The 24,226-nt window shown below is 37.8% G+C and overlaps 2 protein-coding genes across 2 annotated transcripts in view; both read left to right on the top strand.

Annotated features, from left to right (window-relative positions):
• Positions 1-12,151, top strand: part of LOC308312095 (unconventional myosin-XV-like) — a gene marked incomplete at both ends in the record, with an annotated part of 77,883 nt that extends 65,732 nt beyond the window's left edge. Inside the window, one exon of the mRNA XM_080794495.1 lies at positions 12,147-12,151. Within this exon, the coding sequence (XP_080650621.1) occupies positions 12,147-12,151 (5 nt within the window). The remainder of the gene's footprint in view (positions 1-12,146) is intronic.
• Positions 12,152-12,738: 587 nt separating this feature from the next.
• Positions 12,739-21,467, top strand: LOC308312096 (uncharacterized protein). The gene is made up of 4 exons (XM_080794496.1): positions 12,739-13,013; positions 14,281-14,443; positions 17,012-17,149; positions 19,942-21,467. Exons 2-4 carry the CDS (start codon positions 14,318-14,320, stop codon positions 20,023-20,025), a joined length of 348 nt encoding a protein of 115 aa, XP_080650622.1. The 5' UTR covers positions 12,739-13,013; positions 14,281-14,317; the 3' UTR covers positions 20,026-21,467.
• The last annotated feature ends 2,759 nt before the right edge of the window (positions 21,468-24,226 follow it).

The raw sequence follows: 24,226 nt of genomic DNA, 5'->3' as shown, positions 1-24,226 counted from the left end.
ATCCTCAAAAATGATGAAAAACGGCGTGCCATAGTATGCCGTACGATATGGGCTATAGCCCACGGTCCAAAATGATGAGAAACGAGGCTAACTTTTTTTTTCAAAATTTCAAAAAACATGGGCTATAACCCACCGTTTTTTTCATTTTTCATTTTTTTCAAATCCTCAAAAATGATGAAAAACGGCGTGCCATAGTATGCCGTACGATATGGGCTATAGCCCACGGTCCAAAATGATGAGAAACGAGGCTAACTTTTTTTTTCAAAATTTCAAAAAACATGGGCTATAACCCACCGTTTTTTTAATTTTTAATTTTTTTCAAATCCTCAAAAATGATGAAAAACGGCGTGCCATAGTATGCCGTACGATATGGGCTATAGCCCACGGTCCAAAATGATGAGAAACGAGGCTAACTTTTTTTTCCAAAATTTCAAAAAACATGGGCTATAACCCACCGTTTTTTTCATTTTTCATTTTTTTCAAATCCTCAAAAATGATGAAAAACGGCGTGCCATAGTATGCCGTACGATATGGGCTATAGCCCACGGTCCAAAATGATGAGAAACGAGGCTAACTTTTTTTTTCAAAATTTCAAAAAACATGGGCTATAACCCACCGTTTTTTTCATTTTTCATTTTTTTCAAATCCTCAAAAATGATGAAAAACGGCGTGCCATAGTATGCCGTACGATATGGGCTATAGCCCACGGTCCAAAATGATGAGAAACGAGGCTAACTTTTTTTTTCAAAATTTCAAAAAACATGGGCTATAACCCACCGTTTTTTTCATTTTTCATTTTTTTCAAATCCTCAAAAATGATGAAAAACGGCGTGCCATAGTATGCCGTACGATATGGGCTATAGCCCACGGTCCAAAATGATGAGAAACGAGGCTAACTTTTTTTTTCAAAATTTCAAAAAACATGGGCTATAACCCACCGTTTTTTTAATTTTTAATTTTTTTCAAATCCTCAAAAATGATGAAAAACGGCGTGCCATATTATGCCGTACGATATGGGCTATAGCCCACGGTCCAAAATGATGAGAAACGAAGCTAACTTTTTTTTTCAAAATTTCAAAAAACATGGGCTATAACCCACCGTTTTTTTCATTTTTCATTTTTTTCAAATCCTCAAAAATGATGAAAAACGGCGTGCCATAGTATGCCGTACGATATGGGCTATAGCCCACGGTCCAAAATGATGAGAAACGAGGCTAACTTTTTTTTCCAAAATTTCAAAAAACATGGGCTATAACCCACCGTTTTTTTCATTTTTCATTTTTTTCAAATCCTCAAAAATGATGAAAAACGGCGTGCCATAGTATGCCGTACGATATGGGCTATAGACCACGGTCCAAAATGATGAGAAACGAGGCTAACTTTTTTTTTCAAAATTTCAAAAAACATGGGCTATAACCCACCGTTTTTTTCATTTTTCATTTTTTTCAAATCCTCAAAAATGATGAAAAACGGCGTGCCATAGTATGCCGTACGATATGGGCTATAGCCCACGGTCCAAAATGATGAGAAACGAGGCTAACTTTTTTTTTCAAAATTTCAAAAAACATGGGCTATAACCCACCGTTTTTTTAATTTTTAATTTTTTTCAAATCCTCAAAAATGATGAAAAACGGCGTGCCATAGTATGCCGTACGATATGGGCTATAGCCCACGGTCCAAAATGATGAGAAACGAGGCTAACTTTTTTTTTCAAAATTTCAAAAAACATGGGCTATAACCCACCGTTTTTTTCATTTTTCATTTTTTTCAAATCCTCAAAAATGATGAAAAACGGCGTGCCATAGTATGCCGTACGATATGGGCTATAGCCCACGGTCCAAAATGATGAGAAACGAGGCTAACTTTTTTTTCCAAAATTTCAAAAAACATGGGCTATAACCCACCGTTTTTTTCATTTTTAATTTTTTTCAAATCCTCAAAAATGATGAAAAACGGCGTGCCATAGTATGCCGTACGATATGGGCTATAGCCCACGGTCCAAAATGATGAGAAACGAGGCTAACTTTTTTTTTCAAAATTTCAAAAGACATGGGCTATAACCCACCGTTTTTTTCATTTTTATTTTTTTTCAAATCCTCAAAAATGATGAAAAACGGCGTGCCATAGTATGCCGTACGATATGGGCTATAGCCCACGGTCCAAAATGATGAGAAACGAGGCTAACTTTTTTTTTCAAAATTTCAAAAAACATGGGCTATAACCCACCGTTTTTTTCATTTTTCATTTTTTTCAAATCCTCAAAAATGATGAAAAACGGCGTGCCATAGTATGCCGTACGATATGGGCTATAGCCCACGGTCCAAAATGATGAGAAACGAGGCTAACTATTTTTTCCAAAATTTCAAAAAACATGGGCTATAACCCACCGTTTTTTTCATTTTTAATTTTTTTCAAATCCTCAAAAATGATGAAAAACGGCGTGCCATAGTATGCCGTACGATATGGGCTATAGCCCACGGTCCAAAATGATGAGAAACGAGGCTAACTTTTTTTTTCAAAATTAAAAAAAACATGGGCTATAACCCACCGTTTTTTTCATTTTTCATTTTTTTCAAATCCTCAAAAATGATGAAAAACGGCGTGCCATAGTATGCCGTACGATATGGGCTATAGCCCACGGTCCAAAATGATGAGAAACGAGGCTAACTTTTTTTTCCAAAATTTCAAAAAACATGGGCTATAACCCACCGTTTTTTTAATTTTTAATTTTTTTCAAATCCTCAAAAATGATGAAAAACGGCGTGCCATAGTATGCCGTACGATATGGGCTATAGCCCACGGTCCAAAATGATGAGAAACGAGGCTAACTTTTTTTTCCAAAATTTCAAAAAACATGGGCTATAACCCACCGTTTTTTTCATTTTTCATTTTTTTCAAATCCTCAAAAATGATGAAAAACGGCGTGCCATAGTATGCCGTACGATATGGGCTATAGCCCACGGTCCAAAATGATGAGAAACGAGGCTAACTTTTTTTTTCAAAATTTCAAAAAACATGGGCTATAACCCACCGTTTTTTTCATTTTTCATTTTTTTCAAATCCTCAAAAATGATGAAAAACGGCGTGCCATAGTATGCCGTACGATATGGGCTATAGCCCACGGTCCAAAATGATGAGAAACGAGGCTAACTTTTTTTTTCAAAATTTAAAAAAACATGGGCTATAACCCACCGTTTTTTTCATTTTTCACTTTTTTTCAAATCCTCAAAAATGATGAAAAACGGCGTGCCATAGTATGCCGTACGATATGGGCTATAGCCCACGGTCCAAAATGATGAGAAACGAGGCTAACTTTTTTTTTCAAAATTTCAAAAAACATGGGCTATAACCCACCGTTTTTTTCATTTTTCATTTTTTTCAAATCCTCAAAAATGATGAAAAACGGCGTGCCATAGTATGCCGTACGATATGGGCTATAGCCCACGGTCCAAAATGATGAGAAACGAGGCTAACTTTTTTTTTCAAAATTTCAAAAAACATGGGCTATAACCCACCGTTTTTTTCATTTTTCATTTTTTTCAAATCCTCAAAAATGATGAAAAACGGCGTGCCATAGTATGCCGTACGATATGGGCTATAGCCCACGGTCCAAAATGATGAGAAACGAGGCTAACTTTTTTTTTCAAAATTTAAAAAAACATGGGCTATAACCCACCGTTTTTTTCATTTTTCACTTTTTTTCAAATCCTCAAAAATGATGAAAAACGGCGTGCCATAGTATGCCGTACGATATGGGCTATAGCCCACGGTCCAAAATGATGAGAAACGAGGCTAACTTTTTTTTTCAAAATTTCAAAAAACATGGGCTATAACCCACCGTTTTTTTCATTTTTCATTTTTTTCAAATCCTCAAAAATGATGAAAAACGGCGTGCCATAGTATGCCGTACGATATGGGCTATAGCCCACGGTCCAAAATGATGAGAAACGAGGCTAACTTTTTTTTTCAAAATTTCAAAAGACATGGGCTATAACCCACCGTTTTTTTCATTTTTAATTTTTTTCAAATCCTCAAAAATGATGAAAAACGGCGTGCCATAGTATGCCGTACGATATGGGCTATAGCCCACGGTCCAAAATGATGAGAAACGAGGCTAACTTTTTTTTTCAAAATTTCAAAAAACATGGGCTATAACCCACCGTTTTTTTCATTTTTCATTTTTTTCAAATCCTCAAAAATGATGAAAAACGGCGTGCCATAGTATGCCGTACGATATGGGCTATAGCCCACGGTCCAAAATGATGAGAAACGAGGCTAACTGTTTTTTTCCAAAATTTCAAAAAACATGGGCTATAACCCACCGTTTTTTTCATTTTTAATTTCTTTCAAATCCTCAAAAATGATGAAAAACGGCGTGCCATAGTATGCCGTACGATATGGGCTATAGCCCACGGTCCAAAATGATGAGAAACGAGGCTAACTTTTTTTTTCAAAATTAAAAAAAACATGGGCTATAACCCACCGTTTTTTTCATTTTTCATTTTTTTCAAATCCTCAAAAATGATGAAAAACGGCGTGCCATAGTATGCCGTACGATATGGGCTATAGCCCACGGTCCAAAATGATGAGAAACGAGGCTAACTTTTTTTTCCAAAATTTCAAAAAACATGGGCTATAACCCACCGTTTTTTTCATTTTTAATTTTTTTCAAATCCTCAAAAATGATGAAAAACGGCGTGCCATAGTATGCCGTACGATATGGGCTATAGCCCACGGTCCAAAATGATGAGAAACGAGGCTAACTTTTTTTTTCAAAATTTCAAAAAACATGGGCTATAACCCACCGTTTTTTTCATTTTTCATTTTTTTCAAATCCTCAAAAATGATGAAAAACGGCGTGCCATAGTATGCCGTACGATATGGGCTATAGCCCACGGTCCAAAATGATGAGAAACGAGGCTAACTTTTTTTTCCAAAATTTCAAAAAACATGGGCTATAACCCACCGTTTTTTTCATTTTTAATTTTTTTCAAATCCTCAAAAATGATGAAAAACGGCGTGCCATAGTATGCCGTACGATATGGGCTATAGCCCACGGTCCAAAATGATGAGAAACGAGGCTAACTTTTTTTTCCAAAATTTCAAAAAACATGGGCTATAACCCACCGTTTTTTTCATTTTTCATTTTTTTCAAATCCTCAAAAATGATGAAAAACGGCGTGCCATAGTATGCCGTACGATATGGGCTATAGCCCACGGTCCAAAATGATGAGAAACGAGGCTAACCTTTTTTTTTCAAAATAAAAAAAAACATGGGCTATAACCCACCGTTTTTTTCATTTTTCATTTTTTTCAAATCCTCAAAAATGATGAAAAACGGCGTGCCATAGTATGCCGTACGATATGGGCTATAGCCCACGGTCCAAAATGATGAGAAACGAGGCTAACTTTTTTTTTCCAAAATTTCAAAAAACATGGGCTATAACCCACCGTTTTTTTCATTTTTAATTTTTTTCAAATCCTCAAAAATGATGAAAAACGGCGTGCCATAGTATGCCGTACGATATGGGCTATAGCCCACCGTCCAAAATGATGAGAAACGAGGCTAACTTTTTTTTTCAAAATTTCAAAAAACATGGGCTATAACCCACCGTTTTTTTCATTTTTCATTTTTTTCAAATCCTCAAAAATGTAGAAAAACGGCGTGCCATAGTATGCCGTACGATATGGGCTAAAGCCCACGGTCCAAAATGATGAGAAACGAGGCTAACTTTTTTTTTCAAAATTTCAAAAAACATGGGCTATAACCCACCGTTTTTTTCATTTTTCATTTTTTTCAAATCCTCAAAAATGATGAAAAACGGCGTGCCATAGTATGCCGTACGATATGGGCTATAGCCCACGGTCCAAAATGATGAGAAACGAGGCTAACTGTTTTTTTCCAAAATTTCAAAAAACATGGGCTATAACCCACCGTTTTTTTCATTTTTAATTTCTTTCAAATCCTCAAAAATGATGAAAAACGGCGTGCCATAGTATGCCGTACGATATGGGCTATAGCCCACGGTCCAAAATGATGAGAAACGAGGCTAACTTTTTTTTTCAAAATTAAAAAAAACATGGGCTATAACCCACCGTTTTTTTCATTTTTCATTTTTTTCAAATCCTCAAAAATGATGAAAAACGGCGTGCCATAGTATGCCGTACGATATGGGCTATAGCCCACGGTCCAAAATGATGAGAAACGAGGCTAACTTTTTTTTCCAAAATTTCAAAAAACATGGGCTATAACCCACCGTTTTTTTCATTTTTAATTTTTTTCAAATCCTCAAAAATGATGAAAAACGGCGTGCCATAGTATGCCGTACGATATGGGCTATAGCCCACGGTCCAAAATGATGAGAAACGAGGCTAACTTTTTTTTTCAAAATTTCAAAAAACATGGGCTATAACCCACCGTTTTTTTCATTTTTCATTTTTTTCAAATCCTCAAAAATGATGAAAAACGGCGTGCCATAGTATGCCGTACGATATGGGCTATAGCCCACGGTCCAAAATGATGAGAAACGAGGCTAACTTTTTTTTCCAAAATTTCAAAAAACATGGGCTATAACCCACCGTTTTTTTCATTTTTAATTTTTTTCAAATCCTCAAAAATGATGAAAAACGGCGTGCCATAGTATGCCGTACGATATGGGCTATAGCCCACGGTCCAAAATGATGAGAAACGAGGCTAACTTTTTTTTCCAAAATTTCAAAAAACATGGGCTATAACCCACCGTTTTTTTCATTTTTAATTTTTTTCAAATCCTCAAAAATGATGAAAAACGGCGTGCCATAGTATGCCGTACGATATGGGCTATAGCCCACGGTCCAAAATGATGAGAAACGAGGCTAACCTTTTTTTTTCAAAATAAAAAAAAACATGGGCTATAACCCACCGTTTTTTTCATTTTTCATTTTTTTCAAATCCTCAAAAATGATGAAAAACGGCGTGCCATAGTATGCCGTACGATATGGGCTATAGCCCACGGTCCAAAATGATGAGAAACGAGGCTAACTTTTTTTTCCAAAATTTCAAAAAACATGGGCTATAACCCACCGTTTTTTTCATTTTTAATTTTTTTCAAATCCTCAAAAATGATGAAAAACGGCGTGCCATAGTATGCCGTACGATATGGGCTATAGCCCACGGTCCAAAATGATGAGAAACGAGGCTAACTTTTTTTTTCAAAATTTCAAAAAACATGGGCTATAACCCACCGTTTTTTTCATTTTTCATTTTTTTCAAATCCTCAAAAATGTAGAAAAACGGCGTGCCATAGTATGCCGTACGATATGGGCTATAGCCCACGGTCCAAAATGATGAGAAACGAGGCTAACTTTTTTTTTCAAAATTTCAAAAAACATGGGCTATAACCCACCGTTTTTTTCATTTTTCATTTTTTTCAAATCCTCAAAAATGATGAAAAACGGCGTGCCATAGTATGCCGTACGATATGGGCTATAGCCCACGGTCCAAAATGATGAGAAACGAGGCTAACTTTTTTTTTCAAAATTTCAAAAAACATGGGCTATAACCCACCGTTTTTTTTAATTTTTAATTTTTTTCAAATCCTCAAAAATGATGAAAAACGGCGTGCCATAGTATGCCGTACGATATGGGCTATAGCCCACGGTCCAAAATGATGAGAAACGAGGCTAACTTTTTTTTCCAAAATTTCAAAAAACATGGGCTATAACCCACCGTTTTTTTCATTTTTAATTTTTTTCAAATCCTCAAAAATGATGAAAAACGGCGTGCCATAGTATGCCGTACGATATGGGCTATAGCCCACGGTCCAAAATGATGAGAAACGAGGCTAACTTTTTTTTTCAAAATTTCAAAAAACATGGGCTATAACCCACCGTTTTTTTCATTTTTCATTTTTTTCAAATCCTCAAAAATGATGAAAAACGGCGTGCCATAGTATGCCGTACGATATGGGCTATAGCCCACGGTCCAAAATGATGAGAAACGAGGCTAACTTTTTTTTTCAAAATTTCAAAAAACATGGGCTATAACCCACCGTTTTTTTCATTTTTCATTTTTTTCAAATCCTCAAAAATGATGAAAAACGGCGTGCCATAGTATGCCGTACGATATGGGCTATAGCCCACGGTCCAAAATGATGAGAAACGAGGCTAACTTTTTTTTTCAAAATTTCAAAAAACATGGGCTATAACCCACCGTTTTTTTAATTTTTAATTTTTTTCAAATCCTCAAAAATGATGAAAAACGGCGTGCCATATTATGCCGTACGATATGGGCTATAGCCCACGGTCCAAAATGATGAGAAACGAGGCTAACTTTTTTTTTCAAAATTTCAAAAAACATGGGCTATAACCCACCGTTTTTTTTCATTTTTCATTTTTTTCAAATCCTCAAAAATGATGAAAAACGGCGTGCCATAGTATGCCGTACGATATGGGCTATAGCCCACGGTCCAAAATGATGAGAAACGAGGCTAACTTTTTTTTCCAAAATTTCAAAAAACATGGGCTATAACCCACCGTTTTTTTCATTTTTCATTTTTTTCAAATCCTCAAAAATGATGAAAAACGGCGTGCCATAGTATGCCGTACGATATGGGCTATAGACCACGGTCCAAAATGATGAGAAACGAGGCTAACTTTTTTTTTCAAAATTTCAAAAAACATGGGCTATAACCCACCGTTTTTTTCATTTTTCATTTTTTTCAAATCCTCAAAAATGATGAAAAACGGCGTGCCATAGTATGCCGTACGATATGGGCTATAGCCCACGGTCCAAAATGATGAGAAACGAGGCTAACTTTTTTTTTCAAAATTTCAAAAAACATGGGCTATAACCCACCGTTTTTTTAATTTTTAATTTTTTTCAAATCCTCAAAAATGATGAAAAACGGCGTGCCATAGTATGCCGTACGATATGGGCTATAGCCCACGGTCCAAAATGATGAGAAACGAGGCTAACTTTTTTTTTCAAAATTTCAAAAAACATGGGCTATAACCCACCGTTTTTTTCATTTTTCATTTTTTTCAAATCCTCAAAAATGATGAAAAACGGCGTGCCATAGTATGCCGTACGATATGGGCTATAGCCCACGGTCCAAAATGATGAGAAACGAGGCTAACTTTTTTTTCCAAAATTTCAAAAAACATGGGCTATAACCCACCGTTTTTTTAATTTTTAATTTTTTTCAAATCCTCAAAAATGATGAAAAACGGCGTGCCATAGTATGCCGTACGATATGGGCTATAGCCCACGGTCCAAAATGATGAGAAACGAGGCTAACTTTTTTTTTCAAAATTTCAAAAGACATGGGCTATAACCCACCGTTTTTTTCATTTTTAATTTTTTTCAAATCCTCAAAAATGATGAAAAACGGCGTGCCATAGTATGCCGTACGATATGGGCTATAGCCCACGGTCCAAAATGATGAGAAACGAGGCTAACTTTTTTTTTCAAAATTTCAAAAAACATGGGCTATAACCCACCGTTTTTTTCATTTTTCATTTTTTTCAAATCCTCAAAAATGATGAAAAACGGCGTGCCATAGTATGCCGTACGATATGGGCTATAGCCCACGGTCCAAAATGATGAGAAACGAGGCTAACTTTTTTTTTCAAAATTTCAAAAAACATGGGCTATAACCCACCGTTTTTTTCATTTTTCATTTTTTTCAAATCCTCAAAAATGATGAAAAACGGCGTGCCATAGTATGCCGTACGATATGGGCTATAGCCCACGGTCCAAAATGATGAGAAACGAGGCTAACTTTTTTTTTCAAAATTTCAAAAAACATGGGCTATAACCCACCGTTTTTTTCATTTTTCATTTTTTTCAAATCCTCAAAAATGATGAAAAACGGCGTGCCATAGTATGCCGTACGATATGGGCTATAGCCCACGGTCCAAAATGATGAGAAACGAGGCTAACTTTTTTTTTCAAAATTTCAAAAAACATGGGCTATAACCCACCGTTTTTTTAATTTTTAATTTTTTTCAAATCCTCAAAAATGATGAAAAACGGCGTGCCATAGTATGCCGTACGATATGGGCTTTAGCCCACGGTCCAAAATGATGAGAAACGAGGCTAACTTTTTTTTTCAAAATTTCAAAAAACATGGGCTATAACCCACCGTTTTTTTCATTTTTCATTTTTTTCAAATCCTCAAAAATGATGAAAAACGGCGTGCCATAGTATGCCGTACGATATGGGCTATAGCCCACGGTCCAAAATGATGAGAAACGAGGCTAACTTTTTTTTCCAAAATTTCAAAAAACATGGGCTATAACCCACCGTTTTTTTCATTTTTAATTTTTTTCAAATCCTCAAAAATGATGAAAAACGGCGTGCCATAGTATGCCGTACGATATGGGCTATAGCCCACGGTCCAAAATGATGAGAAACGAGGCTAACTTTTTTTTTCAAAATTTAAAAAAACATGGGCTATAACCCACCGTTTTTTTCATTTTTCATTTTTTTCAAATCCTCAAAAATGATGAAAAACGGCGTGCCATAGTATGCCGTACGATATGGGCTATAGCCCACGGTCCAAAATGATGAGAAACGAGGCTAACTTTTTTTTTCAAAATTTCAAAAAACATGGGCTATAACCCACAGTTTTTTTCATTTTTCATTTTTTTCAAATCCTCAAAAATGATGAAAAACGGCGTGCCATAGTATGCCGTACGATATGGGCTATAGCCCACGGTCCAAAATGATGAGAAACGAGGCTAACTTTTTTTTTTCAAAATTTCAAAAAACATGGGCTATAACCCATCGTTTTTTTAATTTTTAATTTTTTTCAAATTCTCAAAAATGATGAAAAACGGCGTGCCATAGTATGCCGTACGATATGGGCTATAGCCCACGGTCCAAAATGATGAGAAACGAGGCTAACTTTTTTTTCAAAATTTCAAAAAACATGGGCTATAACCCACCGTTTTTTTCATTTTTAATTTTTTTCAAATCCTCAAAAATGATGAAAAACGGCGTGCCATAGTATGCCGTACGATATGGGCTATAGCCCACGGTCCAAAATGATGAGAAACGAGGCTAACTTTTTTTTTCAAAATTTAAAAAAACATGGGCTATAACCCACCGTTTTTTTCATTTTTCATTTTTTTCAAATCCTCAAAAATGATGAAAAACGGCGTGCCATAGTATGCCGTACGATATGGGCTATAGCCCACGGTCCAAAATGATGAGAAACGAGGCTAACTTTTTTTTTCAAAATTTCAAAAAACATGGGCTATAACCCACAGTTTTTTTCATTTTTCATTTTTTTCAAATCCTCAAAAATGATGAAAAACGGCGAGCCATAGTATGCCGTACGATATGGGCTATAGCCCACGGTCCAAAATGATGAGAAACGAGGCTAACTTTTTTTTTCAAAATTTCAAAAAACATGGGCTATAACCCATCGTTTTTTTAATTTTTAATTTTTTTCAAATTCTCAAAAATGATGAAAAACGGCGTGCCATAGTATGCCGTACGATATGGGCTATAGCCCACTGTCCAAAATGATGAGAAACGAGGCTAACTTTTTTTTCAAAATTTCAAAAAACATGGGCTATAACCCACCGTTTTTTTCATTTTTAATTTTTTTCAAATCCTCAAAAATGATGAAAAACGGCGTGCCATAGTATGCCGTACGATATGGGCTATAGCCCACGGTCCAAAATGATGAGAAACGAGGCTAACTTTTTTTTTCAAAATTTAAAAAAACATGGGCTATAACCCACCGTTTTTTTCATTTTTCATTTTTTTCAAATCCTCAAAAATGATGAAAAACGGCGTGCCATAGTATGCCGTACGATATGGGCTATAGCCCACGGTCCAAAATGATGAGAAACGAGGCTAACTTTTTTTTTCAAAATTTCAAAAAACATGGGCTATAACCCACAGTTTTTTTCATTTTTCATTTTTGAATTTTGAAATGAACGGCCATGTGCTCATGTACCCCCTGTCTATTAGGTCAGAAAAGTAATATTTAAACAGTAAATAAGACATTTTTGGCGAATGCAATGTAGTCTATATGTTTTGTGGGAGTGTGCAGGTTTTATTTTGCATAGAGAGATGTGTGGTGGAAGTGTGGTTTGGTCGGAAATAGAGCACGAATGAACGGCCATGTGCTCATGTACCCCCTGTCTATTAGGGTAGCAGGATATGAAGCTGTGAGGATCCTTATATAACTGAGAAACTGCTGTTTTGTTGTCAAACATTTCCATATCATCCTGAACATATTTCTGCTGTTAGTTTGAGACAGATTCACACAACAAGGATATTATTATTATCTATTACTATTTTTTGTTATTATTATTATTATTTGCAGTAGTAGTAATAATAATATGAACAACTAAAACGCCAAATCATTTCTCCTCATTTTACAGCTCAGTTTACAATATATAGGCAACAATATAGGCTTTGCTGCCACTCTGTGGTGATAACGACACATTACACAATACATGGTGTATTTAACCTCAACGCTTGTTTTAAAGCAATAATTAACTTTAACGATGAATCTACAGCTTTTATAATGAGAGAAAATGAACGTTATAATGTTTATAGTTTTATAAGTTCCTAAACATCATCGATAATCGGTATTTTAAATGTTTTATAAGTTATTAAAAGCAGTAACGCTGTTGTACCGTAAACCTCCTCAGACAGACAGAAGCAGACATTGGAGTAGGAACTGATCTGTTTCAAGTGTTTCCGTCCGGGCCTCTTTTAAACGCTGCACACCGGATGCTGACGGCTTGTGGTGGAAAAACTTTAGCAAAGACATTGACAAAGACAATTTGTTATTGTTAATAATAAATGATACCGTAGCAGGAAATATGTTACATATATTGAACCGAGTCGTCTTGTCTGAACGAGCGGGTCCATTTGGTTCCATTGCCAAAGTTAAATTACGTTACGTGTCTCTACAGCCAGCAGCGAAACTAAAGGGACTTTTCATGTTATTTTTACCAACCAACGCTGTTCTGAGAATGGAACGACTGGAAGTGTTAACAGTCTTAAGGTCAGTTTACACCTCATTCACACACACACACACACACACACACACACACACACAGAGAGAGATATTCACACAGAGAGAGAGAACATTCCATTCAGGTCAGTCAGTTTACAATTTAGGCATTTAGCAGACGCTCTTAATCCAGAGCGATTTACATTAAGCAAGAACAAAAAAGCATGGGAATACATCACATAAAAAGCATTTATCATGAAACATGCGTAAGCTAAGAAAGTAACAGTGGAATATATATATAATGAAACTATACATATAAACTATACATATATACTATACTATACTATGCTATACATATGTACTATGACGTGCTATGACTACGTACAGTGCAATTATAGTGCTGTCTTCATAACATGCTATAAGTCTGTATCAAATGCTATCTAAGGGGGTGGGGTAAGTGCTATGGGCCATGATGGAGTCTGAAAAGGTGGGTTTACGTCAAAATACCCCACTTTATCTCTGAATGAGTCACATGTTCAGTCAGTGACTGAATGAACAGTGAATTAATTATCTATCATCTCTGAGTGTGAAATTAATACAGTATGTTCTGTCAACAATGAGTAGTAGCCTATGAATGATTATACAGACTGTGTGTGTGTGTGTGTGTGTGTGTGTGTGTGTGTGTGTGTGTGTGTGTTACCCTTTTACAGTCTATATCAGTCTGAGCAAGTAGGCAAGGCAATTTTATTTATATACCACCTTTCATACACGTTCAAACATTCAAAGTACAGTACAGCTCATTTAAAGCCCAGATTATACCAGGCTATCTATCAAGCCTAGTTGATAGACTAGCAGCAATTTGCAACTCTAGATTTTTTTATAATGGGATGAATCTAGAGTTGCAATACCCTCCATTGACTCCCCATTCATCCAATTTGCGTTTGCGATCTGCTTGTCTTAAACGACATTAAACTCACCAACATTGCAGCTGTAGGCCAAGCTTGAATTATCCTCTTTCAATCTGCCGAGCTTGTGTGTCATAAAAATCCACTGTAGACATGTTGTTATTGTTAATATGAGCTACTTTCTGTCAAGACATTCTGTGCAGGTGATTCTTTTTCTAAGTGTTGCAGTTTGGAAGCACTCGTTTTTATTAACGGGGCGCACTGCTGCCTCCTGCATTATGTGCAAATTCGAAACAGGTGGTGCGCAGGGTGACTTTGACGTGCGCTTCCAAACTCCTGCACATAATTTCTTGACGGAAAGTATTATTGTACAAGTACATTGTCTTACTGTCCTGCTGTCTCTCCTCCTGCAGATAAACCAAGATGGGAGCGTAGTCGGCGTACAAATACATGCAGGAGTTGTGGCGCAAGAAGCAGTCGGACGTGATGCGTTTCCTGCTGCAGTACCGCCAGCTGTCCAACCTCTACAGAGCCCCCCGACCCACCAGGCCCGACAAGGACCGCAGGCCTAGCAGGGTGAGTGTTTACTGGGTCTGTAGGCTGGGCTACAAGGCCTAGCAGGGTGAGTGTTTACTGGGTCTGTAGGGTCTGTAGGCTGGGCTACAGGCGGCTTGTGTTATTACTAGAAAGCCTACTTTCCACTCTGAGCTCCCCACCACTTGTATAAAATGCATTTATTTTGGCCAGAAAGGGATTTTTTTATATCTGCAGGGGCACAGTGGAGTAACAAAGTATTTTTTATTTCCGGTAGGAAAAAGATTCCTTTCTGGCCAAAACATGCATTTTCTACGTGTTATGAGGGGCTGATCCAAACGATATCCTCTCCCTGAAGACGGGGAGGAACTGTGATCATCTCCGTGCAATCAGTACATTGGCCCCCTTCAGTCTGCATACCAGGTTTGATGATGTCATCTATTCTACATGCTAAACAAGGCATTCACACACTTTGACACCCTGGGCAATACAGTTAGAATCATGCTGTTTTTAAACTTCTCCAGTGTCTTCAAAACTATCCGGTCACAACTGCTTGCAGAAGCTTGTGTTGAAGGGGGGGGGGGGGGGGGGGGGGCATGGTTTGGTGGCATGGATCTAAGATCCAAGAACCTCTGGGGCAGACTGCAGTATGTGAGACTGCAGGGTTGTCTGTTCGGAGGTGCTGGTGTACATCACAGGCACTCCCCAGGGCTCAGTGCTGTCACCTTTCCTGCTCACCCTATAAACATCTGACATCCGCTTCAACTACAAGACATGCAGTGGTCAGCTGATCCCTCCATCTCAGGGCACAGCACTGTGTGTATGTTTCAGTGTGCTGGGTGCCATTTACGTTAGTTGAAGCGTTTTTCTTTTTTTACAAATGTGCTACATTTCATGATCTAGATCAGGGGTAACCAACCTGGGGTTCGCGATCTACCAGTAGCTCGCGGGAACCTTTCGAGTCGATCGCGAAGTGCTCAGACCCATTGGAATAATGTCAGTGCCGCTCGTCACATACAAATTAATTTTGAGCAGAGCGCTGTGGCTCTGAGTTTGAGAATAGACCCCATCGTCCAAGGGTGTGTGTGTGTGTGCGTGTGTGTGGTGGGGGGGTGGTATCTTAGCAACACTGAATGATCTGTCCCATTGGTCGTGTGCTCGTATCATGAGCCAATGGCTGCAGCTCTGAGCTTCCCAGACCCAGGTTCCCATTACGTCATGCCGTAAAGAGAACTGACAGCCACACGGCTGCTACCATATTAGCAGCTGTGAGCGCTCTTCTCTTCTCGTGAAGAAAGCAGGACAGAGTGGTCAAATAAATCCCGCCGTCATTCATACTGTATTTATTCTCCGACCCGACATTAAAATACGGAACAACGTGCTCACGGGGCCTCGTGACAGGCTGCAGACACTTCGAGTTGGGACTACTAGCCGATAGCGCCGCTGCTCCTTCAGTTTTCGTTGTTCGTTGTTATATTTTTTATTATTGGGATTTGATCATTGATGCAAATTCTAAACATATGGATGCAGCTGCAGAAGTTGTGTTGCTTAAAGGAATGCATAGTCTCGTTCTCCTCAAACAAAAATATAAAAATGAGACAAATATACTGAATATACCAGTCTGCAATGCAAACTAATAGGCGAGTGCACTCCAGGGCATATGCAAAGGGAAAGAAATAAAGAATGACTTCTGTCCGTGACAATAATCAATGCTACAGTTTGAAATCTGTACACACGCACACATAGAGCAAAAGATATGATAAATATGAAATATGAAAACTTGTTGAAGTACAACGCATGAGTCAAGTAGCTGCTTTTGTATCAAATCCTATTTACTGAGCCTACTGTCATTGAACTGCTGTCCGATACTTATGTGAAATGGCCTTTTCACAAATGAAAATAATAAAATCCAAGTTTAGAACTCGTATGACTGACTCACATCTTAATGACACCCTCAGACTGGCAATCACTAAATATGAACCAGATTTCAAAACGCTTGCAGATAACACAGCAGTCTCATTAAAGGTGGGCTGACCCTGAGAGTATGTCACCATATCTGTGCAAATATATATGGTCATGTTATGCCTATGTCATTTGAACATCTGCCAATGTGAATATTCATTGAAATGAGAAACAAAATATTTCTAATACTAATTATTTCTAATTTGTCTTAATATTATTTGACATTGATAATATAACAAACTTACTATAAGTATTTATTCTAATTTAAGCTTTAGTCTTTGTGTGGATGTGTGCACATGCATTGAGTCTGTCAGAAATAGCAAAAAAACAAGTGTTTTTTCTAACACGTTTTAGTGGTAGATCTTGGCTTACAATTGGGAATAAAATGGGCTCTTGGGCTTGAAAAGGTTGGTTACCACTGATCTAGATTAACGTATGAGTAAACTAAGGCACCAGTACTTGTTTTAGATGTTAGGTATATGTAAGATGTTAGGTATATGTATTTATGACATTTGAGAAAGATTTTGTGTTGCCGAAATCAATATAACACATTTTACAAGCAAAAACAGCAGCACTGTGTTCTATTCCAACAGGCTACGTCATTAGCGTATGTTTACGTCATTATCATATCTTTTTTTGTTTCAACAGGCTACGTCATCTATCGTATCCGTGTGCGGCGTGATGGTCGTGAACGCCCCGTACCGAAGGGAGCCACCTACGGAAAGCCCGTTCACCACGGAGTCAACCAGATCATGTTCGCCCTGCAGCCTGCAGTCCACCGCTGAGGTGAGTCCGACCCTAACCTGGGATAGTGTACAGTAGTAGTGTGGACTAGGGCTGACCCAAAAAAATTGATTAATCGACGTTCAATTGATACGCACGGGAATCGATTTTAACATTTTGAATCGAATAGTCATTAAAAAAGCGTCCGCTTTTGGTCCGAGACGGCCCCATGCTTGCGCCTCGCAGCACCTCGCAACGCCTCCTCTTTCCCCGTGTTAACAAGGAAGTCAACTGAACAAGTGCAGCTGCAGTCCCAGGAGCCAGGAAAAATAAATCGAAAGTGTGGTTGCATTTTAAAATACCCTATTTGAATAAAGGTTGTAGGCTACACGAGAGTGAAAATGACCGCTGGGAAAATCCCTAATTGAGAGTGTAGGCAAGCGCACCACAGCTCAGTGGACATTAAATATAGGCTACCATGTTTGATAAGTCATATAAAAACATTACTTACACCCAAATGAAAATATAAACTCACAGATTATAGATCACTTGGAATTATAACAATCTGTTGAGTATTGCCTGAATAATGCCACTATAAAATCCCAACTTTTATCGATGCGCCATTGCGCTGAGAACCTTGTGGAGCCTGGCGGTGTACATTATACTTGTGCGCGCACCGGAAATTCGAAGATCTGCAATATCATGCGCTGCGTTGTGCATATTGGCTGAGAGTATAATGGCACAAATGAAACTAGGCCTATATTTTTATTTTGGCGATGCAGAGAATTGATTTTGCCGTTGCCAGCGATATCTTTTTTTTTTCTTGTCTGAAGACTGACCTGTTCCATCACTGTGAACTCCCATGCAGCAGAGCAGCTCCTACATACCCAGACCAAAACACCTTTTCTCTTTGGCATTTAATTGCACCTGATCATATTATTGTAATTATGTAGCCTATACTATTTGCCTGTGTTTTTTCTTTTAATTATGCTTTTTTTTGTGCTCCACTTGTTTCAGCCTGTAGGCCTACAGCAATTTGGTCAGCTTTTATTGTTTTAAATGTGCTATATAAATAAAGTTCGATTTAGGCCTTTATTGGAGCAGGTGCTGGCAAATAACTAATTACTGTAATGCCATGCAGTGAAGTTGCGCAAATGTCAACTCAATTAGCAAGCGGAGCTGCTCTCATGCAGCACAATGACTGCAGATCTCTTCTTAATGTTTACTTATTATGGTTTACTTTCAACCATAAACCATAATATGATTGACAAACCTTGGATTATAATTCTTCATCGGTAATTTAACTATGTGGGATTTCTCCATCGGCATCGCATGTCGATAAAAAATGGGATTTCACCAGTGGCATTATTCAGGCAATACTCAACAGATTGTTATAATTCCAAGTGATCTATAATCTGTGAAGTTTATATATTTTTCCCATACACACACTCACAGTCACGTTAACTTTATGATCAATCAAATCAACCGTGGTTGATTTTATTTCTGACAAGTGTCTTGAAGAGTTCATTCATGTTACCGTTCGTTTACAATTGACAGAGGAGTTTGGATTATATATATTTTTATTTGATGGAGAGGTAATGCCTGGTTCAGGCGCTGTTTAATTGTTAAATAAAAGACCAATCCAATATGCGCTCCTCTATCTTCTGCAGCTATATCGCCGTTTTATTTTAAGCCAAATTCATTGTGCGTCAGCGTCACTGCTCGTCTCGCGCCCCCACCCAGTTTATAAGATGCCCCACAACTTTTGTAAAAAGCCTCTTTATATTGAATCTTTCACTGATAGACATCTCAGGGGCAGGTACTGTAGACACAGTAATGATCATCATCTCAGATCCCAGTCCTTAAGTAACATGACATATTAAAGCTAATACAAAAGATTCTATTTTTGAGGGGCGCTGGCCCCTCCTATGTTTAATTTAATTAAGTTTGTCTTGTCTAGACAAACATTCAAAACGCCATTGACAATGGACAGAGTTTAATGTTTGTCTTGTCCATTGACAATGGACAGAGTTTAATGTTTGTTTTGTCACTAACACAAACATTTAATGCCATTAACACCCGAGCGGCAAGGACGGAGTTCTCCGTCCTATCAATTAGTAACACTCGTCGCCCAGGACTGAGATCAATAAAAGGACGGTGATGTATTGATATCAAAACCCATCGCATCGCTCCACAGGCTGGCGTGAATCTAAATCTAAATAATTCCGTCCAATTCTAAGCAAAGATTATGTGTTAGACGGCCCACCGCTAGTCGCGTTAGAATTAATCATACCTCCTGTTGTTGTCGATCTATAGTATGTCAGTGGTGCTCAACTTTCTTCATGTCAAGGACCTCCAGAATTATCTGTATTTGGCCGCGGGACCCCTATCTGTTCCAGAGACCCCCCAGAAGCAAAGATTGAAGTTAAAAACGTCCACAGGGAAAGAATATATATTCAAAGATTCACGCCACATTTTCACAATTTTTCTACAAGCTCGTAGCGCGGCACTTAGTGCCGCACTATGAGCTTGTAAATCTGCTATTTTTCAATAGCTAAAGCATAACATAATCCCAAAAGGGGTTCCCGTCCTTGAATGGGTTAATGTAATAAATACCCCCGGGCGTTTAACTTAACAATGAACAGTGTCTGTTTTGTCTGTCACTGAGCAAATCGACATATATATGTTATGTTATGATATCGTCATGATGTGAGATGATAAGGGTTGGTAAAAAGCCCCTCACTTCACACAGGAGTGATTTTTTTCAAACAATGCGATGCTGCCTCATCAGAGTTTGTGTATATATTGTCAGTTACTTGCATTAGAGGAGCTAACTTTCTGTTTCTATATCTCAGACACGAGGAGCTGCCATGTGGATGAAACAGCAGACGCAGGACATCGACTCTGCTTCGGACACAGAGAGCCGTCTGCGTCTGTGAGCCATCACCAACACCACTGAGGGGAGGAGATTGTGTTTTCAGCCAGGTTGGCATTTAATGCTCCTCCCACCTCCGGTGAACTCTCACATTTCTGACATTGAGGCACAGGAACACTTTGGTCACTTTTTTTATTTTTTATATGAAGTATATTTAATGGTTTTTCACTTGGGTGACTTTGTGAGTGTGTGTTGGTGTTTCTCGCTTATCAAATCCAGAATTGATTGATTGATTGAAATATTTATTAACAGTTTGCATTACACTTGTTTACAACAGGGTCCACCATGTTCAATTCATCAAAACATTTAGAGACGTACAAATAGACACTTCTATATAGTTAAAGAACAGAACAGGAATTAATCATAAAGGAAGCAAAAATGGAAAAGAAACGTATACAGTGAGGGGAAAAATGGGGGAAGCAAATATGAGTTAAAAATGTTCCCTCTGAAAGAATATATATTCAAAGATTTGTGCCACATTTTCACGATTTTTCAAAAATATCAGACCTACAAGCTTGTAGTGTGGCACTCGGTGCTGCGCTATGAGCTTTAGATCTGCTATTTTTCAACAGCTAAAGCATGACAATGCTTAAAACACCAAAATGGGTTCCCGCCCAAAATGGGTTAAATATTGGCTGTGATGCGTGGTCCGGGTTGCACAGCTCACGGGACATACAATTTAATTTCAGCTATGAACATTTGTTATTTTAAATAATAAATGTTTTATGTATTTAAATTAAATACATATTTTATTGTTTGAATTAAAGAATATAACATTATTTGATACAACTATAATACATTTCAACATTTTATTGTTGAACTAAATGATAGAACATTATTTATATAAATAATGAGCATTTTTAAGCACAAGATAAATTGGGCTACAGTACCGTTCAGTGACGAGCACTTTGTTATTTTAGTTTGCTTTAAGCACAAGATAAATTGGGCTACAGTACCGTTCAGTGAAGAGCACTTTGTTATTTTAGTTTGCTTTAAGCACAAGATAAATTGGGCTACAGTACCGTTCAGTGACGAGCACTTTGTTATTTTATTTTGCTTTCCATTCAGTCTTGTGTCGAAGCACTTCAATCTATATTTGCTTCATATTTAATATTGTAAGGCAGTGATTCGCCACCAGTGGTCCGGTTCCAGGTGGTCCCCATACAGCTAAATGATATCAGTTGGTAACCAAATGGACCCTTATTAGATCTTCAAGTCTTGAGAGTGTAAAATGAAGGCAATCAGCATCAAATGAAGCACAGCTTGACACTGACAAAAATGAACCGATCTACAAGCTCACAGCGTGCTGCAGAGTAAGGGCCGATTCATACTCCTATTTTTACCGCTGTTTTGGCGCTGTAGTGCCGAAATGATTTCGGCTCGTCAGAAATTTTCAGTAGCACCGAAGAGCCGACTTTAGGACGGTACCCGCCCCACCCCCCCCGAACCTCAAATGACGTCAAATTGTAGGCTCTACAGAGCCGAACCGACTTTTATTCGGCTCTAAAATAGGAGTATGAATCGGCCCTTATCCTATGTCCTAGGAGAGGTGGTGTAGAAAAACATTAGGCAACATTTGGAATAGAATGATCCGATCATACCGTTCTATAGTCTATGCTTTATTGTTGCTACACTGCCTGTCTTTGGGCATTGTTGCACATAGGAGTAAGAGACTCATCATTGCACTGAATTGTTATATTCCTGGAAATTGGGTTCTGTAAATTCATTGGTAAAAATGTGTGGGAATCCTGTGAAGCGATCATAGTGCCCTTAAATTATTTGATCTGTGTTTATTACTGCAGTCGAGTGCTGATGTTTTATCCAGTGTTTTATTGTCCACTAATTGTCTACCACATCAGTAGATTAGTGTAATGTTTTTTTTAACTTGTAGTCAGCTCAATGAATGAACTGGTTGGTGGTGACGTGTGATAAGTCTGTCAGGGACACCTATGGGTGTAGTGGTGAAATATTAAAGTTCCTCTCCACCTGTAAACAAGTCCAAATACACTATTTCCACAGCTATTGTTTGGTGAAAGCGCTCCTTGGCGTTGCTGAAATGGTGAATATTTTCAGCTCCATCCATAGTTTTAAAGAATTAAATGTTTCTTCTGTATTCTCTTTTTTTCATAGCTTGTTGTGCAGAGTCTGGTGTTCATAAGAAAATAATAACAACATGCTTCTTTCTCTGTTGGTGTCAACAAACACAAGAAACAAGCAGCCTAAATTGCAATGGGTTCAATATGAACTAACCTTCAGTAATTAAATATTGTAACTATAACTCATGGGTTAATTATTATCCATTTTAAGTTATTTCAAAGTACATTGTGTGGTCTGTTATATATTTATGTTATAGATATTTTTTTAACCCTATTTTCAAATATAACTTTACTCAACTCAACCCTACAAAAGGTAATTCATTTAAGGCAGCAGAGGAAACATACTGTGGTTCTAGGCCTGTTACTGATTTTGTCCACTTGAGGGCGACAGAGACCGTAGAATAAAAACGGATTCAGCTCTGTTGAGGCTGAGCTGCGGTGGGATCCATAATAACGCACGTGCATGTATTTAAGTCATCAGGTCGTGCGTGCCACCTCTTGCACACCACCACCACACACAGTCACTGACACGCCCAAACAAGCACGCTGCTAGTGTTTGTTACAAGACGTTTGTTTTAATATTAAACACCTCGGAATGTAACTTTCATTGACATGAACAGTGTTTTTTACCAGCTGGCGGAAAACTAAAACAAAGAAGCACTATATAGTCTTAGTCTTAGTCAAATACATTTTAGGTTTGAACATGCAATACAGACATATATTTAGTTTTAATATGAAAAATGTCTCATTTTATTTTTAGTAACAAAACAATGTACATCATGACCATGATCGTATCATGGTCTGCCCTACTCTCCCTGAAAAGTGCATGACTAACAGTGCATACTGCAGATATGACATTCATTCAATTACAATGTTCATGGAAACTAAAGGGATGGAGACTAGAGGAATGGAGTTAATCAATGATAATATTTTATTTGTGGATATAAATTATATATTTCCCCTCAAATATCTTAGTTTTACCAACATTGTTAATGTGAAATAGTTTCTATATGCTTATTTATTTAGATTGTGTAAATTGCTATAGCTATTGGAGCTCTGGTGGTCCCAGACAGACAGGGGACGTAAAGAGGAAATTATGCCCGGGTAGAAGGCTTCATGACTGGGGGAGACTGGGAGGAGTGACTGGTGTTGACATCGCGGATCGTCTGACTCTGCCAAAATGGAACAGTTGCCATTAAAAAAAACACATCCATTCAGTTTCATTGTAACAAAGATTTTCGATCATAATTCATATTTTTGGTGGTGTTACAGCGTGACAGACAGACAGACACACAGACAGACAGACATGTTCTGCTAGGTCTCATAGTTAGTGCTCACTGCGTTCGCAAAAAGAAAGACAAAGTGTAGTGTGCCTGCACACAACACCATGCGTTGATGCCATGTGTGCATATGTGCAGGCACCCAACACCACGTCCATGGCACCACTCAGTTCACACGGGTGTGATTTTTTTTTTTTTATAATTAATGAAAATATGTACATCTTTCATGCACAGGAAATACTCTCCTGTCAAACCAGCAACTTATCAATATTTATTTTGTCATAAGGTTTGCATTTTATAGCTTAATTTAGGCTACAGCTAATAATATTATCCATGTCATGTTGTGTTTGACCTCCTCCAGGAGGCGCTATGCCATTATATAATATTATCCATGTCATGTTGTGTTCCTCCTCCAGGAGGCGCTATGCCATTATGAGACAGAGTCTGATCCAGTTCCGTTCAACGGTCAACATGTATGTCAACCGCAAAAGATACTGCAAGGTACAGTACAGTACAGTACAGTACGCTATTTTGATCCTTTTATTAACTGGATATTTCACTTTCAAACATGCTCGGGGTCATTTGATCATATTAGGCCTACTCAGGCTTTTGAGAGCACGGCCACACCGTTTATACATTTCTTGTTTCAATTAGATATTTGATATTCCTTTTATCAGACTTTATCCCTTTCCTATTAAAGAAAAGCTTTATTAAAAATACATGAAAAAAGTAATTGAAAAAAACACTCATTAGAAGGCCTGTTTTCAATGAATCTAACATGGTTAAAATGGAGTTTGAAGTTACAATGGGTTTATAGAGGAATTTAATA

This window comes from Protomyctophum bolini (assembly GCF_963924005.1).
Source record: "Protomyctophum bolini genome assembly, contig: SCAFFOLD_185, whole genome shotgun sequence".
Taxonomy (NCBI): Eukaryota; Metazoa; Chordata; class Actinopteri; order Myctophiformes; family Myctophidae; genus Protomyctophum; species Protomyctophum bolini.
Note: the sequence above shows the minus strand (reverse complement) of the source record. Positions and strands in the feature narration are given on the sequence as shown.